At 40.6% G+C, this 19,710-nt stretch overlaps 2 protein-coding genes across 8 annotated transcripts in view; both read left to right on the top strand.

Annotated features, from left to right (window-relative positions):
• The window catches only part of Adgrg2 (adhesion G protein-coupled receptor G2), a 95,452-nt gene extending 83,306 nt beyond the window's left edge, over positions 1–12,146 (top strand). For 4 of the 5 annotated variants that reach the window (XM_029564787.1, XM_029564786.1, XM_029564785.1 and 1 more), the window contains 6 exons: positions 275–543; positions 2,683–2,782; positions 3,805–4,088; positions 5,975–6,076; positions 7,045–7,197; positions 10,446–12,146. In XM_029564787.1, coding sequence (XP_029420647.1) covers positions 275–543; positions 2,683–2,782; positions 3,805–4,088; positions 5,975–6,076; positions 7,045–7,197; positions 10,446–10,621 — 1,084 coding nt within the window. In that variant the 3' untranslated portion in view covers positions 10,622–12,146. The remainder of the gene's footprint in view (positions 1–274; positions 544–2,682; positions 2,783–3,804; positions 4,089–5,974; positions 6,077–7,044; positions 7,198–10,445) is intronic. The other variant, XM_029564788.1, reaches the window with a different exon arrangement.
• Positions 12,147–17,329: 5,183 nt separating this feature from the next.
• Positions 17,330–19,710, top strand: part of Phka2 (phosphorylase kinase regulatory subunit alpha 2) — a 71,864-nt gene continuing 69,483 nt past the window's right edge. Inside the window, exon 1 of one of the 3 annotated variants that reach the window (XR_003849913.1) lies at positions 17,330–18,028. Coding sequence is in view for 2 of the 3 variants with exons in the window: in XM_008835689.3 (XP_008833911.1) it covers positions 17,951–18,028 (78 nt within the window). In the remaining variant the exon portion in view is untranslated. The remainder of the gene's footprint in view (positions 18,029–19,710) is intronic. The other 2 variants (XM_008835689.3, XM_008835688.3) reach the window with 2 other exon arrangements.

Below are 19,710 nucleotides of genomic sequence, written 5' to 3'. Positions count from 1 at the left end.
ATAGAGGTGTGCTCAGAGGCTTGCTTCTCCTGTGATTCTAGATTTTGTTGACAATCAATACTAACTAGCACAATGCTTCAGTTTAGATTTTTCCTTTGTTGTTGGTTATACTGTTCCCCATACACTCACCTACTCCAAGAGAGGCAATCTATGCGTATTGACATATACCAGTGAATAAAAATAAATTGCTTGAAACTCAGAGACAGCCTGAGAAATATCTATCCAAGGTTTGGCAGAGTATAATGCTAATTCTTTTCTTGCCTTTTCTTTTTAGAAAGATCCGGAGGGATTATCCTTCCAAAATCCTCATCCAACTGTGTGCTGCCCTGCTGCTGTTGAACCTGGTCTTCCTCCTAGACTCATGGATTGCTCTGTATAACACCCGAAGCTTCTGCATCTCAGTGGCTGTATTTCTTCACTATTTTCTCTTAGTCTCATTCACATGGATGGGTCTGGAAGCATTCCATATGTACCTGGCACTTGTCAAGGTGTTTAATACTTACATCAGAAAGTACATTCTTAAATCCTGCATTGTTGGCTGGGGTATGTATAAATTTGCTTGCACGTTGCCTGAACTTTTTCTCCAGTGTTCTGACTTTTAATCAGGTAGAGACATGATGAATTAGATCCCATTTGGCAACTTTCTAAGACAGCTTTGTACTATTGACAGGCTGCACTGTCTCCAGAACAATCTCATTGACCCAATGACCATTTTACAAAGCTCCAGTTCTGTTTCCATTAAGTTCATTTGGCTCCTGGTGGTACCAGTGAATTTGGTTCTGCTCTCTTGAACAAAAAATAATAAACTGATACCTCTTCATCCTGAGCGTCCTCTAGATAACCCTTGACAAGTACTGTAATACTCTATTTTTAAATCCAATTTCACATAAGTCACCTCATTAAAGACAAGCCAATGAGGTTAGTAAAGCAGTTTTTGGCAGCACCCAGAAGACCCTGACTCTAAGCGATGGTGTGATTTAACCCTATTTCACATGCCTAGAAAACAACCCAGCCTGGCTCTCTGATTCCTTTTGTATGTCCTTTCCATGGAATCCCAGCTATCATCACCCCCCTACATTCCCTCCTCTTCTTCATCCTAAACAATCCCTCCTGCACAATAGGAATGCAAGCCCCTTGCTACTTGTCACCCTGTCTGTCACAACAATTTTGTGAATAATAACAAAACACCTTTCCCCTCACTTGTCCCAGAAATAAAGTCACTGTTCCAGGTAATGGACAGGAATTTCATCTTCTTTAGAGAAGGCTGAAAGGCCAGATGCTCTTGTCAAGCACAAGTTCCATTACTTATGTATGTATGTATGTATGTATGTATGTATGTATGTATGTATGTATGTATGTCTTTGGCACTGAGGATGAAACCTAGGGCCCTGCACATGGTAGGTAAGCACTCTGACACTGATCTATAACCTCTGGCCTTCAGTATTTTATTTTTAGAAGAATGTCTCACTTAGGAAACTATCACAAGAGAGTATCATTAGATAATACAAATGAATTAAATGAAATAATATATTTGATTGTACCAGGCACTCCAGCTACTTTATAAAGGGAAGTGTTGTTGTTGTTGTTGTTGCTGCTGCTGCTGCTGCTGCTGCTGCTGCTGCTGCTGTTGCTCTTTACCTGAGCCTTGAGATTGGCTGCCTGGCTGGCTGGTCTGTGTGTAGCAAGTGGCATGGGACTAGTGGGTGATGGCATGGCAAGATAAGAAGCATTCTTTCCTAGCCAAAATCCGTTTTCAACTATCAAGAGCCCTCTTATTGTGCCTCCTTTTAACAGAAGTATTTATGTGCCCTTGACAAATCTAATATAGTAGCAGTCATCAACCTAAGTCAGAGAGGACAGGCTTCTTCTTTCATCCTTGGATTCCAGATAATCAGTTGGAAACTTTTAGTTTTATAATGGAAGATTCATCAAGAGTTGATTACTCTTTTTAAAATATTTTATTTATTATTTTTATTTTATGTATATGAGTGTGTTGCCTGCTTGTATGTAAGTGCACCTATGTCATGCAATGCCCATGGAGGTCAAAAGAGGGCGTCAGATTCCCCTGGAAGTGAAGTTATAAACAGTTGTTACCTGCCATGTTGGGTGCTGGGAATTGAACCCTGGTCCTCTGCAAAAGTAGTCAGTGCTCCTAACCGCTGAGCTGTCTCTCCAGCCCCCAGGAGTTGGTTACTCTTAAATTTACATTCCAGACATGTGGAAGTTAACAGGGACACTAGCCACTATAAAAGATAAGCCTTGAGTCCTCAGTGCATCATTTTTCACTCTTATATGGCCCAGTTGAAGGGAATGAAAATGTCTCTACAGCTATTTATGAATCCTAGTTGAAAGACTTTGTCTCAAGATGGAGCTTCCACAGTTGCTCTGAGTGTGGGGAAAAAGGGAAAGCGGAGGACTTCACAGGCAGTTACTAGGGGGCAGGCCCAGAGTGGAACAAATCACTTCTGCCTATAGCCTGCTCAAAATTTAGTCCTGTGACCATGCACATCTGATTGCCACAGAGGCTAGGAGCATCCACCCATGTGTCAAAAATGAAAAGAAATTGATTTAGTAAATAGCTAACTGGTCTCTGCCATGCCACAGTAAGTAAAATAGAATGATCTCTAGTCTTTCTTTGCCATTTTTCAAAGCAATGTGTGACGGATGTTTCCCATCTTCCAGGGGTACCAGCTGTGGTTGTGACTATCATCCTGACTATATCCCCAGATAATTATGGGATTGGATCATATGGGAAATTCCCCAACGGCACACCAGATGACTTGTGAGTACAAAGTCATCTGGGGGAATGTTTAGAGAACTGGAAAATTAAATTCTCCGAGAAAACAGAAGATCTAATCAGTCTGTTGACTACAGCTCCCATCTTAATAAAATCTAAATTCATATTTAACAAGAGCCTTCACCATTATGGGTAATGGATTAGCTAGTTGGAATTGGTATGTTACTATTTAAATAATGAATTTGGAGGAAATATTAAGAGAGAATATACAAATTAGGAGGAACTATACTAAGACTATTAGCCTCTGACAGAAATGAAATACCTATGACATTATATTAATAAAGTTTAAAGACTACAGTTTACAGTTACAGTTACAGTTGTAACTAGAGTTCATAAGAGTGAAGTTCTGAATGTTTTGTGAAAAATAGTTTTAAAATATTTTTAAAAAATATTTATGTTGGGGGCTGGAGAGATGGTTCAGCAGTTAAGAGCACTGGCTACTCTTGCAGAGGATTTGGGTTCAATTCCCAGTACCCACATAGCAGCTAACAACTATCCCTAAAGTCTAGTTCCAGGGGATTTGATGCCTTCTTCCTACCTCAGCAGGCATTGTACTACACAGATGCACTTACATACATGCAGGCAATACACTCATACACATAAAACAAATTATGTGTATGTATGTATGTATATGCTATATGTGTGTGGGTGCCTGTGGAGGCCAGAAGAGGGTGTAGATTCCCTTGAACTGGAGTTACAGGTGGTTATGAGCCACCTGCCAGGGTCCTAGGAACCAACTCAGGTCCTCTGAATGAGCCGAAAGTGTTCTTAACCACTGAGTAATCTCTCCAGCCCCTGAAATGCTTTTCTTTACCGTGTCATAAAATAAACTCTTAAGATTATGTTCCCTAGAGCTATAAATGATTGTTGAGACGAGTAATTTTATCATTGTTTTTCCTTTACACTTGTAGAAAAGGTTTCAGCAGAACGTTATAGGTTCAATGTGGCGCTTGGAACATTATTTCATCATAATATTTTCTCTCTCTTTCTCCCCCCTTCCAATCCAGTTGCTGGATCAACAGCAATGCAGTATTCTATATCACAGTTGTGGGATATTTCTGTGTGATATTTTTACTGAATGTCAGCATGTTCATTGTCGTCTTGGTTCAGCTTTGTCGAATTAAAAAGAAGAAGCAACTGGGAGCCCAGCGCAAAACTAGTATTCAAGACCTCAGGAGTATTTCCGGCCTCACATTTTTACTAGGAATTACTTGGGGCTTTGCCTTCTTTGCCTGGGGACCAGTTAATGTCACCTTCATGTATCTCTTTGCCATCTTTAACACCTTACAAGGTAAGCTTTACAGCATTAAGTAGGAACCAAAAGAGCCAAGTTGAAAATAAAAATATCACTACTAGAAGAATATCCACAAAGTAGCTTATTTAGTGGCCTAAGATATGTTCATCTCAGAACCACTTTATTGCTGAGAATAGGAGCTTTGGGAACCTTAGAAGAAAGGCATTTTGCTAATTTTGTGAAAAGGCTATTTTTCCTTTTATTCACCCTCATCACCTTGGAGAGATCCTATTGAGAAGAACCTGCCAGGAACTCTTTCTGAGAGAACCAATTACTCCGCCCTTGCTTGCTTCTTTCCCTTTTAAATTTTTTTAGAAAACTAATTTATTAAAGCAGAACCTGCACACAAAAAAGCCCAGATACCATAAATATTACTGTGAGGGCTCACCAGTCAGACCTAGGGTTTAGGTTTGAGTTTTTTAAAATTTGGAGATATGAAATGATAAATGGGAAGGTAATAAACAAACACAAGTGGCAGCAATCTTGCCCAGGTCTAATCTTTAGAAGTTGCCAAGCTGCCAGGGGCAGGCTCTAAGAGTCCCCTTGACTTCTGAGCTTTCCATATGTTAATAAATCCCAGCCTTGTTTTGGAATCCTAGCAGTTGTATTCCTTAGAAAAGCAAATGACTAAATCTTTTGGAACAGTGTTATAAAAATCTCGTCAGCTGTTAATTTTTAATGGAAGGGCTTTGGCATTAAAAGCCCAGCAGGCTAATAGGTTTACATTACAGTAACAATAATGCATTGTCTCTTGGCTTCCTCATATTCCAACTAATTTCTATTGCATTCTCCCCTGCTTGTTTTCCTGTTGCTTTTGGCTCCTATGCTGTCCTCCTGCAGTCCCATCAAGTAACTGGTAATTTTGCCGATTTTCAAAGAAATCCCACCCAGAGATGAAATTCAGATAACGGATTTGGCCATGGGTTCTTATTTTATTTTTAAAAAGCCATCATACACACACACACACACACACACACACACACACGCACACACACACGTTCTTTTAATTTTGGCTGTGAGGATCCCTGAGTATCCTTCTCTAATGCATGTTGTTTCCCCTTTATGCAAACAAGGATGGTTTCCCAGGATGGCTTTGGGCAAAGATGTACAATATCCACCTATCAGTCTTGAGGATGTTTGTATGTACCCCATTAGAAGCAAATAAAGTGTTTTTTAAAGTATGAGGGAGAGAGAGCAGAATTCATCCATACGTTCATCAAATAGTTACTGTCAAAAATCTTGGGGTCTTGACAGAGACAAGGCTGTGTCGTAAGCCCAGGCCTGCATAATTGGAGACAAAAGCAAAAAGAAGCAAGTTCTAAGAGCCTTTCAAATCTGTAGCTTGCTCTCTCAGGTGGAGCATCAGGGGAGAATTTCCTTGAGCCTTGGAGGGAGGCAGGAAAGTAGTAAATAAGTTAAATCCATACACTCCCCAGGCTTGGTGCCCAGAACAGAAAGCCCAAAGGGCCCAAGCAAGGGACCTGGCAGTGGGCAGGAACACAGGAAAGAGGCTTGTGAGATTGTGGAGGAGATGACATCTGACATAAACTGGAACTAGATTGTGAATCCAGAGTGGGAGAAGTGGGAGCTAAGGTCTCAGCTAGAATCCTGGGTAGATAGCTTGTGATACCAAGACAGGACCTGAGAACAGAGATAGGAAATTTAACTTTGGAAATGTAAAGTTGCCATTCCTTTGAAAAGTACTTTTTAATTCTACAAAGATTTTTTAAAAGTTCTGGACCTAGACATTTTATTTAATTTACAAAATTTCAGTTTGTACTCAGTTGCCAAAGATTTTATTTTTTATGTAAAGTAATGCATGATATTCAGGTCTTATTTGGAATTCATTCTATAATAGTTTGGGATTTTTCTCCCCCTTTTAGGATTCTTCATATTCATCTTTTACTGTGTGGCAAAAGAGAATGTCAGGAAGCAATGGAGACGGTATCTTTGCTGTGGAAAGTTACGGCTGGCTGAAAATTCTGGTAAAGATTTACCTTCATTTTTTTTCTTCCCTTAAATCTCAAGAAAATAAACGTGTACATTAAGATGAAAGCAATGATTGCCAAGGGGGCCATCAGATCTGGGCATCGGTGAACAGAACCTGTACAACAGAAAATGTTTAGGAGGTAAAAAGCAAAAACAACCTAGTGAACTAAAAAGAATTATTTCTACCTGGGAATTTTGTGAACAATAAAATGAATGGCCCAACTGCTTCTTGAATGAGGCAACGGTGAAATTTTTAGTTTATTTCCCATTGATCTCATGTTTTTCATTTCCAGAGTCATTTTTAATATTTTCCTTCATAAGTTTTTAAGGCTTGACTCACCCCGTTCTCCACAGGTCCTGGTTGTCAGTGGCTTTATTTGTTAGCTGGCCAGACCTTGACATGTATTTGGTTATTTTGAGGTTCTTTTCACATATGCTCTGTTGGCTAGTAGAGCAAATAGTATCGTGTCAACAAAACAAAACAAAACAAAACAAAACAAAACAATGAAGTCTTTTTTGAAAAAGCTCAATTCATTCTGCATGAATACCACCTTTCAGTACCTGAGGGATACTGGGGTCTGTCTTAAGAAGATGGCAGTACATATAGGTCAGTCATTTCTTTGGATTCAAGAACAATTATTCACCATGCACAGTAGATCTGTGTTCTTGTTAAGAGAGCAAGAGGCTCTGGATATTTCCATGGATATTTCCAGACAATCAAGTTAGCTGGCTTTTGGTTCCAGGAGACTAGAATTCCTTTTTAACGAGACAGTCATTTAAAGAGCAACTGCATATAGTGTAAGTGAAGATACCTTTTATCACACTAACTTGTAAAAGGTATGACTTCTCTATAAGATCTTAAAGTGAGAATTCAATTACTAGAACTTATTACACTGTAATCTATCTCTTGCATTTGAGCTTCAACATACCGCCCTGTTTTTCTGTAATGCTTATTCTGCTGTAGACTGGAGTAAAACTGCTACTAATGGTTTAAAGAAGCAGACTGTAAACCAAGGAGTATCCAGTTCTTCAAATTCCTTACAGTCAAGCAGTAACTCCACTAACTCCACCACACTACTAGTGAATAATGATTACTCAGTGCACGCAAGCGGGAATGGTATGTATGTCTGTCTCAATATAGTATTTCTCAAGCCAGTGTTGATTTTTTACGAAGTTTTATTCTTTAGTGGCAATTTTTTGGCAAAGCAAAATGAATAACTACATAGATGACCAGTGGATCAAAACAGTTTCCCTGATAAGCCAGAAATTTATGAATCCAAATTTATTTATTTTAGAGCAAATATCAAGTGACTTTTTTTCATAATGGGAATTGACAATAACCTTAAAGTTTTTACGTTCATATCCTAATTTAAATATTACCCAAGGACCTCAGTACTGTGTTATTTCTGTAAGAGCAGTACCTAAATTACTAAACGAGATGACTTTTTATGATACCTATAATCTTTAGCACTTTGAAACCTTCCTGTTTATCGTTTTTTGTGTTTGTTAATCCTTTCCCATGATGTGGCTGCCTTGACAGCACTCAAATCCCCATGGATATATTAGATCCTGGAAGATGAATTCTGAGCAGTATTGGTGACCATACACACCACCAATATATTAGCAGATTATAAATGCAGCTGTGCTGCTTTCGTTCATTGACTCTGAAGTCTCTAGCTAAAATACATTACAGTTTCCTTCTTTCATAAGCCTGGGCTGTTCATTACTCATAAAAGCTTGTCTTACTTATTTTTTCTTTCTTCTGCTCAGTATATCTTTTGCATTTTATTAAAAACTTTGGTCATGTCAGTATATTTTCACCTTCCATAGACAATTAGCATTCATTGCTTTAAGATATTGGTTCTTGGGGTGGGAAAGATAGCACAGTGGTTAAGAGTACTGATTGCTCTCAACAGAGAATCCCAGCTCGATTCCCAGCACCCACACGGCAGCCAACAACCATCTGAAACTCCAGTTCCAGAGGATCTGACTCGCTCTTCTGACTTCTGTGGGCATTGCATGACACAGGTGCACTTACATACATGCAGGCAGGCAATACACTCATACACATAAAAAATAATAAATAAAATATTTTTAAAAATATATTAGTTTTTTCCATTACTAATTCAAATAAATCTGTGATAAGGTTCATCTATCTACCAAATAGCTTCTCAGTCTCATAAGGGTAGGGGCTTTTGATAGACTGGCTTAAAAATACATTGGAGTGGGGGCTGGAGATGGTTCAGTGGTTAAGAACCCATAGTACTCTTACAGAAGATCTGGGTTTGATTCCCAGCATATCAAGTGACACTCAACTGCACGTAACTCCAGCACCAGAGGATCTGACACCCTCTTCTTGATGCTGAGGGCACCTGCAGTCATATGTACACACACACACACACACACACACACGCACGCACGCACGCACGCACGCACGCACGCACGTGCCTTGAAATCAAGGATTTTCGACCTCAGGCACAGGTGAAATTTGGGGCTTGATATTCTTTTTGGAGAATTGCAGGATGTTGAACAAAATCCCTGGCCTCTCTCCCCAGTAGTCAGTAATGCCCTTCCCGTTCCAAGATGCAACAACCAAAAATGCCCACAGATACTGCCAATTATCCCCTGGGGGACAGAGAATAAATTGTCCTTGTTTGAGAACCCTTGCTATGAAAGGTAAGAAACCGCTGCCATATGGCCTTAGATCCTCACTGTTAATACCAGGAGTAAAGCTCTGCACACTATGCCAACTTCCATATCACAAATGATTCATATAAATCCATGGAGTATAGGCAAGGAGACGAAGGCTGGTTAATAAGTTAGAGCGAAATTGAAAGGAGAGAAATTGAGGGAGCTGGGTCATCCTGGAACCTTAGAGTCACCCGTGTTTGGTGTTCTTGACCCATAACTAGATTTTACCATATTCTGGAAAGAGCTCAGAGATGAATCTTCACCTGCTTAATCCTACCAAGAACGTTGTCACTCTTCAGGGAATCGGATTTTACAGAAGCAGCCCATTTTGACACAGCTATTTGACACATCTATTTCAATTTCTAACAGAAAGGGGGTGTATTTTACAGCAGCCAGGATGGCTAAATGTTTCAAAAAGGATAATATGCCTGTCAGATGAACATCCCTGACTTGGCAGTCCTCACACCAGATGGGGAATGGAACTGGGACTTTGAAAAAAGAAACTGGCAGCTGAGTGGTTTATTATACCGGGACAAATTGTTCCTGCAACCAAAATGTCCTCAAACCAAAATGCCTAAGTCAGAACAGCTGTCTCAGCCAGCACATGCCCTATTTGAGCTGTGGCACAGATGGAGCTGTGCTAACCATATCCACCACGTCGTTTGCGTGAATATGACATGTTTCGGTTCTCAACTTAGAGTCATATAATTCAGTATACAGGCCACAAGCTCACACTTTGGAAGCAACCTCCTCACGTGTTGACTCCATTTCTAAGCCATGGAAACTCAGACAGAGCACTTCATTTCTACAACCTTTTTTTAATCATCTGTGAAATGGGGATAATAAATAATGCTCATCTCTTAGCACTATAAATGAGATATTTATTATGTCTTCAGGACTACTATAATCATTACTATAATTATATCATCAAACAACCAATGGACTTATTCAGATTTGTATATAGCCTCTCAATGGTTCAGAAGGATGGTGCTGAGTAGCTAAAAGCTCTCAGGAGCTGTCTCCTCAGGATCCAAAGTGCTGTGAGTGGTAGGGGAGGCTCAGGTTCAAACCACAGGTGCCACTGATTATACACCCAGCTATTCCCTGGCTGGATTCTTAGTTTGGAATCCAAAATCTGGGAGTTTGTCCTATCAGAAGATCAGAGGGCTGAATTAGAAATTGTTAGAGAAAGATGATTTCTTCATGCCACAATTATTTGTAGCCAGTTGGTTTGGGTTTCCCTCCTAATGAAAAACTTCATTTCATAGGAATCATAGGGAATCAGAGACCTTTAAAAGTACCTATGGGGATCTCTGTCAATCTTAAATATTATTGTAGGTTATCTCATACATAGCTTAATTCAATATGTTCAGTGGTGTTAGTCAAAGGGCCTTTTAAAATAAAATATCTTCCTTTGCTTCATATTTTGAACATTTCACTTAAGGAAAATACTGCCATAGGAAACTGGTCCTGATTGATCTCCAATTTGGTGTGCTCACTTTCACTAACTTTAGAGAAAGAATGGCAAATAAAATATAAATACATATCAAATATATTTTAAAAGATTCATTTCATGTGTGCCTATTTTAAATGAAAGAGTGGTTGATGTTTCCTTGGTTTCCAAAGCAGAAATGTGGATACTTCATGACACCAACTTTGATTTTCCTTATCCAGGCAATGTGTCTATAGAGAGGAGCGGGGTTTCTTTCAGCGTTCAGAATGGAGATGTGTGCCTTCATGATCTCACTGCAAAACAGCATGTGTTTAATGACCAGGAAGATTCCTGCAATGGTAAAAGATGGATGGCACTCAGAAGGACTTCAAGACGAGGAAGATTACACTTTATTTAGCAAATGTAATTCTCTTTTTCTAAAATTGAAGCATGATGCTTGATGGTGTGAAATTTCCAATTTTACCTTAGACACAATGTGAGATTATGAGAATCAACTTGTTTTATACTCAGCAACTTCTGACGGAACAAGCTAATTGAGGGCAATGGTTACGGCAATGGTTACTATTGGAAGGAGGAACCAAGACATAATTATGGTCTTTAGACCTTTATAATTTGGTTTCTTTTCTTTCATTTAAATAAAGATTGGTGTTTAAAAAGACACAGAAAAAGATTTAGGAAAAGAAAAAAAAAGAAAGTTCATTTCCAGTTCTATTTTAAAGAGGCTATTATCCTTGATAACATCCTAGGGAAAAAAACTGTTGACTTCAGTCTGTTGGTGATTTTAGTTGTGCATGCCTTTATTGTATATAAGCTAAATTCTAGTGACCCCACACACACCAAAAATCTTACTACTACCTTTTTATATTTATTTTCTACTTTGTAAGTTTATTCTTTTGTAGAATCATGGTTTTGTTGTTTTGTCTAATGTGATAACTTGCTGATTCGGTGAACTTTAAAGCTCCTTTTGGAGATTTTATGGGATGTGAAATATAGAAACGTCACTGAAATCAAGAAGCAATGATGACACCAGACTGGAAAAATATAGGCAGATAGTTTCACAATGATCTCATAGAGTGTTTTTGAGCAAGCCTAAAAAGGTGCCCCACTGGACAAACACAGCTTTATGAGCTCATGGTTTGGCAAACAGTAGGTGCCATAGTTTAGCCCTGATAACCCTCTTGGGTACATCCTTATGCAGGTTATGACCTGTGTGACCAATACCCATTCCCAGACTTCATCCCTAATGATCAGATGATAGAATCTGCATTAAGATGCTTAGTTTAATATCATGATCACAGAGAAGGAAAAAACTGTAATCTAGACCATATGTCAGGAAGATTGTGAATGTGGAAAAGATATACACTGCCACTTCTCAAATCCCCAGAGCCTTTCAGAAGAGGGGAGTAGAGTAGGATTACTTTTCAAAAGATTGTATATATGGTAAACAAATTAGTTCTTTAAAAGACAACTGCATGGTACATTATTACAACTGGTACATTCTGACACAGCCACATTTATACTTGTTTTTTAAACATGTCACATCTTGAAGAATGTATAGTGACAAAGGGGAGCAGCTACTGAGAGTGGTGAACTAGCCTGTGATGCTGTTGTTTGTATATGTATCTAACTCTGATTGTTTCTAGTTATGGAGGGTCTATCCTGCTTACCACCTATACCTGCTTGAGTGGTGCCTCAAGTATGCTCTTATTAAGATTTCAAAACCCTTTGGTTAGGTCTTTCACTAAGGCTCCCTTGCATATATCTCAAATGAATGTTGTACCCCAGACTAACCATAGTAATAATACACGTTTCTGTGTGTGCTGATTTGTCTTTGCAATATTTCTTCTCTGAATTATTTAATTATTTTGTATTTATATGTTAAAATCAAAAAGTGTTCAAATCAATGAAATAAATTTTCAGTTAATTCCTTTGAATTTGGTGAACTGTCATGGAGAGAAAGTATTTGTGTTCTCTTTCCCTGGCAGCATGGCATAGAAGTGGAAGGGCACGCCTGATGAAGATTTGGACTGTGAAATTAGAAAAGGGGTTGGCTTGCTTCATGGGAGAGTTTCCAAGGGTTCTTTTCCAATTTCCAAAGTTTATTCTTCAGGGGCTGGAGAGATGGCTCAGTGCTTGAGATCACTTTGGTCTCTCTTGCAGAGGACCTGGATTTGGTCCCCAGGACCCACATTGTGGTTCACAACTGTCTGCAACTCCAGTTCCATGAGATCCGGCGCCCTCTTCTGGCCTCCGTGGGCATTGAATGCATGTGCTCTTACACATTTGTAGGCAAATACTCATAAAATAAAATAATTAACATTAAAATTTTTTAAGGGGCTGAAGAGATGGCTCAGTGGTTGCTCTCGCAGAGGACCCAGGTTCAATTCCTAGCACCCACATGATGACTAACAACCATCCATAACTCCAGTTCCAGGGGATCCAATGCCTTCATCTGACCTCTGAAGTCATTCCACAACATGGGGTATACTTACATGATGCAGGCAAAACACTCATACACATAAATACATAATTTTTTTTTACAAGCTTACTCTTTAACATATGTTGCCGTTGGCCCATAGGCAGTATGTGAAACCCAATTCAGATCCCATCTAAATGTCTACTTCCTCAGCTTCAAGCAGCAGGATTTCAGGAAAGTGAAGACAGGACTTAAGGGACTTTGAGTTGCTAGTTAGCATGTGAAAGTCACAAATAGGGAAGGCTAGCTTCACCTAGACAAGAGCTGCCTGAGCAATCTCTCCTTCCAAGATCCTCAGTTCTCACAAAGAACCCAAGTTCTAAATTGATTGAGAGGGTGAGGAGACAATAAATTGGGGGAAGGAAGCAGGAGTGAGATTTCAGACTCACTGGTTAAGAGCACTGGCTGCTCTTACAGAGGACCCAGGTTCAATTTCCAGCACCCACATGATGACTAACAACCATCCATAACTCCAGTTCCAGGGGATCCAATGCCTTCATCTGACCTCTGAAGTCATTCCACAACATGGGGTATACTTACATGATGCAGGCAAAACACTCATACACATAAATACATAATTTTTTTTTACAAGCTTACTCTTTAACATATGTTGCCGTTGGCCCATAGGCAGTATGTGAAACCCAATTCAGATCCCATCTAAATGTCTACTTCCTCAGCTTCAAGCAGCAGGATTTCAGGAAAGTGAAGACAGGACTTAAGGGACTTTGAGTTGCTAGTTAGCATGTGAAAGTCACAAATAGGGAAGGCTAGCTTCACCTAGACAAGAGCTGCCTGAGCAATCTCTCCTTCCAAGATCCTCAGTTCTCACAAAGAACCCAAGTTCTAAATTGATTGAGAGGGTGAGGAGACAATAAATTGGGGGAAGGAAGCAGGAGTGAGATTTCAGAAATCAATTTCCCCAAACAAAGCACAGAACCAGAGTGTACCTAAAAGGCACAATGTTTTTCAGTTCCCACCACCCTTATTTTCTATGTTATGTTTTATGTCTGGTCCTTAAGCTAAATTCTCTTGGGGTTTTTGGTTTGTTTGTAAATTCAAAGAAATTGTAAGACATGACAGAGACAGTGTTCCTAAGAAGCATCCTCCTCTGACTTTAACATTGGTTCTGGAATCTGAGACCCTGTTGTAAAGAGACATAGGTACTAATAACAGGAGGCAGGGGGTGTCAAAGCAGTGCTAAGTATTTGAAGTATCTTCTCAGAACAGTGGAGAAATTTTTCCCAGAACACACTTCAATCATTAAATTCACACAGGAATGCTGCTGACTTTATTGAGTAGTATTTGATTGTTCTCATCAGAAATGGAAAAATAAACAAATGAAAAAAAAAAACGATTCCACTTGGTGACTTGGGTTGTATCTATCTAGCAAGATCACCTAGGAGACAGGTCAGTTTTATCAAAGGCTATTTCAATGAAGATCTAATTTACTGAATGACGAATTCAGCAAGTAGACTTGTTTGATGTGATTTTTGGCTTCATAACAGCATTAAAAGACTATTCAGGGCTGGAGAGATGGCTCAGCAGTTAAGAGCACTGGGTACTCTTGCAGAGGACCTGGGTTCGATTTCCAGCACCCACATGGTGACTAACAACCATCTGTAACTCTAGTTCCAGGGGATTCAACACCCTCTTCCTTCCTCTGCTGTGGGTACTGCATGACGTGGGTGCACTTAAATACATACAGGCAATACACTCATACACATGAAAAAAAATAAATCCAAAAAGTTAAAAGACTATTCAGTTTGCCACTACCTCAGTTCCTCATTGGAGTTTGAAGGACAGAAACAAGAAAAGCTGAGTGGGCACAATAAGAACATAATACTGAGCCTGAAGAATTCTTACCAGTGTATTCATTTTGCTTTTCACCTCAGTTTCCAGATACAGCATCATGAAATTAGAGCAGAAAAGAAAATGAATATTCTTCCAGAATATATAGCCTTTTTAAAAAGGCAAGCTCTCCCTATGAAGCCAAGGCTGGCTTGCATAAAACTCAGGACTCTCCTGACTTAGCATCCAGAGAGCTGGGATTACTAGTGTGTGTTACCACATCTAGCTCTAGAATATATGCTTTAAAAAATATACTTAATAGAGACAGGAGAGGTGGCTCAGTTGTTAAGAGCACTGGCTGCTCTTGCAGAGGACCCGGTTCCCAGCAGCCACATGGCAGCTAACAGCTATCTGTAACTCCAGTTACAGGAGATCTGACACCCTCTTCTGACCTCTGAGGGCACTGCATAACATGGGTGCACTTACATACATGCAGACAATACACTCATACACATAAAATAAAAATGATAAACAGGGCCGGGCATGGTGGTGTACTCCTTTAATCCCAGCACTCGGGAGGCAGAGGCAGGCGGATCTCTGTGAGTCCAAGGCCAGCCTGGTCTAGATAGGGAGTTCCAGAACAGCTGGGGCTACAGGGAGACCCTGTCTCAAAAAGACCAAAAAAATGATAAATATACTTTTCACTGTGAAGAAACATTATGGTCCCTTGGGTGTTCTCTCCTTACCTCTCAAACTTAAATAGCTACAGGAAGCTTGAGCAGTGACAAACTGAACATTCTTTACAGAGGTGTAATGAAAAACAAAATGACTCTGGGTCAACTAAAAACTAAATTTGTCATAAAATAAGTTAATTTAGTAAATTGGTTAGTGCAGCAAATTGATTCAGATTGGACTCTCTCCTCTGGACAAAGACAGAGTGCTTTTCTTTAGAATGAAAGGACATGAAATTGTCTTAGATGCAGACCTCTAAAATGGATTCCTAAGTAGAATCTAGTGAGAATACAAACCATAATAATAAAAATAAACAATTATTCCAGCTTTTAGATCAGAAGAATATATGAAAACTCTAGTAAATATACATATTAAGATTCCTAAAAAAATTCCTAAGGAATTTATGATGATTTAAGGTTTAATTTTATTCACTTCCTAGACCACAGCAAATTCTGCATGGTGGTACATAAAGCATTGGTTCATAACTCAAGAGTCAACACTAAAACAAAAATATGCTGAGAAGGCATTCATTTCTCACTTCTTCCTGACTGCAGATGCAAGGTGGCCAGATGCTTCAGGCTCCTGTAGCCTTGACTTCCTTGCCATGGTGGATTATACCTTGAACTATAAGCCAAACTAAACTTTCTCCTTTTAAAAATATGCTGAGAAAAGGGAGGGCATGGGGATATAGGGGGGCACATCGCTAACATATATACATATACAAAAGCTTGAAACATTTTTTTAAAAAATTAAAAAATGTGATCTGGGTGTGCTGCTGCATGCTTAAAATCCCAGCACTTTGAATGCTCCCATCACTTTGAATGCTGAGGCAGGAGGATTGATATGCATTCAAGACCAGTCTGGGCTACATACTGAATTTGATACCAGTCTAAGCAACATGGCAAGACTCTGTTTCAAGGGAAAACAGAAAGAAACAACAAAAAAAATCATATGTGAGCTGATGAGGGCCTGAGATAAGGAACAAACACGGTGGACCCAAATAAGTAGGACTAATTTCAATGAACACTGAGCTTCAATCACATGTTCAACACCGTCAGGCATGGTAGGAGATATCAAACTATTTCAATGGGCAATTTATAATCCAGTTAAAAAAGTATGCCTAATCTACAGTTGAAAACATAAATAATACGAAGCAATACATTATTTACAAGTGGTGATGAAAGTAGTTAAGTGCTTTCCTGTGAGTCAAGCATGTGCTAAATGCTCTTGATCTTGTCACACTACAAGGTATGAGGTATATGCTATTATTATCTCCATTCCCATACCACCTATATAAACCAGAACTGGAATTCAGTGCAATCTGAACTGATACCAAGTCTTAATCCTACTAAAGATATTGCTAGAATAAGAATCCAGAAATGGGTTAATCTAACAGGAAGGTATGCTGAGCAAAGATAGTCTTCAAGTTGATGAAATGGGTCAAACATACAGTAAGTTCATGGAGACTAGCAAAGAGGTCGTAGAAGTCTAGCTGTCCAATTGAATTCATAGGTGGGTCAGATTTTGGTAGACAATGAATACTAGACCAAAGATTGTGGACTGTAGGTAGCTAGTGGTCTCAAGAACTAATGGATACAAAGCTTCAAGTTATACTACTGTAAAAGAACTGCCAGGGTGGCCCAAGGGCTTGCGCGGAGGCCACGGGGACCAGGAATGTATTTGGAGGATCCCTTTTTGCCAGCTGTACAGTGAGTGCCTGCTCCACTATGGAGATTCCACTCCCAGTTGCGGCCAGGGCCAGGGCGGGGCTATGATGGCTTCCCTAAGAAGGACCCTCAGGCAGCCGCTGCAGACCAGACTCTTTCCTGTCTCGGTCTTTCTGGCGGTTGATTCAGGAGACGTTCTCACTGCAGCTCCAGAAAGCAGACTTGTCCTCTTCCGGGACCCGGGTTCTCCAAGCCTCGCGCAAGCTGCCCCATTTTCCTTCCCCCGCTTCAGGAGGCCACCAGGGTTCCGCTCCACTGCGGAGGCGGGCCAGGGGCGGGGCTACGAGCAGAACGTGCAACCCCTCTTCCCCCTCGCCCCTCAGGCCGGTCTCCCTAGGTTCCGCTCGAAGCAGGTCTGAGGGGTGGGGTCAGGGCACCAGGTGGCCGCTGCCGAAGGATTCTGTTCTTCCGGCCTCAGCTGGGGTTGGTGGTCTGGGGTTGGAGGAAGCTAAAGAACACAACTTGTTTCCCACCCAGAGCTGCGCATCTCGCTACTCTCTTGGGCCGTCTCCATTTTTCTTCCCCCCCTCAGGCCGCTACTTGGAGGGTTCCGCTCCGCACCGGGGGCGGAGCGAGTCAAGCTTGAGTGGGCTGCCTGGCAACTGGGAGCCACCTCCTAACTCCTTGTAGACAAAGCGGTCTCTCGAGTCATTTTCTCAAGCTAATGACTAGTGTTACCCGCTTGTCCTGCGTAGCAAGACTGGGATTTGGGATTTGGAACCATTAGGGGCGCTGCGGGCCTGGTCGAGGCGGGGCCGCGGGATGGCCGTCCCCCGTCTCCGCCCCCGCACCGCCCAGGGGTGCGAAACTCTGGTTGGTTTGCCTTACAATTATACTTTGCTTCTATAATTTTGAAAAGTCCTGACCTCCTCCCGCCTTGCCCAGTTCGGAGAACTGACTGAAGCTGTGTGTGTGTGGCTGGGGGGAGAACCAGGCTGGCTGGGCGGCTGCAGCCTCGGAGAACACCGCGGGACAAGTCTGGCCCTTCTACCCCGTGGACGAGATGCGGAGCAGGAGCAATTCTGGGGTCCGCCTGGACGGGTATGCGAGGCTGGTGCAGCAAACTATCCTGTGTTACCAGGTAAAGAGAGACCATCCCAAGCGAGTGCCCTAAACTGCCCTGTGCTATTACTCATTCACCCCCAGGCCTCTGTCCACACTTGTGACCTGCGAGCTTGCAATTAGTTAAGGGGTTTCCTACTTTAATGGAGTCTTTGCTAGCCAGTTATCACCTTGCTCTCCCGTTGTCATCCTAGTCTCTGTAGCCACAAGTAAAGTCAGCCTTTCTGATCTTTGAGCAGCTGCTGTGGCTGCTCTTTGCAGAATTCTTCAACCATTTTTTTTTTTTTTTTTTTTTTTTAGGATCATTATGAGCCCCCTCAGTGACCTGGCTACAAAATGCCTTCTTCTGTACTGACTGCTTCTTTCAGATGAAAGAAGCTTCTGTAGGTTGAACTGAGCACATTGAATGAAAATTATAAACTCCACTGTGGCTCCAGAAGTTTGCATCCCAGTAGAGTTTGGGCCACTGCCTAATGTCCCTCCCATGAGTTCCCTTGTTAAAGATCCACCTGAGAAGGCCTTATGGCCTACTCTGGTTGCTGCTTTACAGCTGACAAAATTTCTGAGCACACAGCAGCATTAAGTGGTCTTGTGACACTGTCAGTATGAGCTGAGGTATGAATATGCCTGGTATGCTTTGTACTTGACTAAAGTTATGTATGAGTCCCCAGTGTAAGACCACTGAACTATTTTTATTCCCAGTGAAGACATCAGCTATATTACTTGCCTTCAATCAACAACAACTATTTAGGGCTTTCAGAATCAAAGAAGGAAGTAGCAGTTGGTGGTTAGAGGCCTGGCCTACATATTGGGGAGCCATAGTCATTCTCAAACCACTGGCAGTTTTTTCTTCATAGCTAGTTTCTCAGCTTTGGCCTCTCATCCAGGAAATATTTATTGCATATATTTTATATACAAAGCGCTGTACAAAGTGTTGTGCTTATTTTAAAAAATGGATAAATAGTACTGCTGGTGGTGTGGTTCAGTGGTAAAACAGCTTACCTGGCATGCTTAGTGCCCTGGGTTGGATTCCAAGCACCACAAAAAAATAAAATAATGTAATAGTGCATATAGTGCAGTGACATTTATAAATAAGATACAGGTCCAGAGTCCCTTTTTTGAAACACTTTGGGGGACAGATGTGGTTTGCTAGCCAGGAATGTCTGGATTTTAGAATGTAATATGCATAAGGGGACAGAACCCCTTAATTACCCATTATTATTTCTATATCAGAATATTGATATTCACACTAAGACTAAAAGTTTGACATTACATCAGATCATTTTTTGCCACCAGAACAACTTTCTGCAAACTTAGGAAAACACTTTAAATTTTGAGAGCTTAGTGGCTTTTGAGGTCATTCATAAAGGATTGTAGTTGTTATTTGGAGAGCTTTGGAGAAAGATCCCAAGCCCAGTTTGGTGGGATAGGAGTTATGCAAGAAGTGACATTCAAGTTGAGAGCCGAAAAGGGAATAAGCAGATACAGGGAGGTTAATTTTGGCTTTTATTCTCAGAATATATTATAATTACAACTATAAAGTGTTTTAAGATCCAAATTGAAAAACTTTTCCCTTCATTACTGTGATAAAAGTGGTTGTAAGAACTGATAAATCTCAATTTTTGTGTCAGACCTGGGTTTGAATACCCAATTCTGCCTTGAACAAAATGTGTAACCTTTGTTCATCCTCTTTTTTTTTTT

Source organism: Nannospalax galili, unplaced genomic scaffold (assembly GCF_000622305.1).
Source record: "Nannospalax galili isolate Female #2095 unplaced genomic scaffold, S.galili_v1.0 scaffold217, whole genome shotgun sequence".
Taxonomy (NCBI): Eukaryota; Metazoa; Chordata; class Mammalia; order Rodentia; family Spalacidae; genus Nannospalax; species Nannospalax galili.
This window is presented reverse-complemented; position numbering and strand designations above follow the sequence as displayed.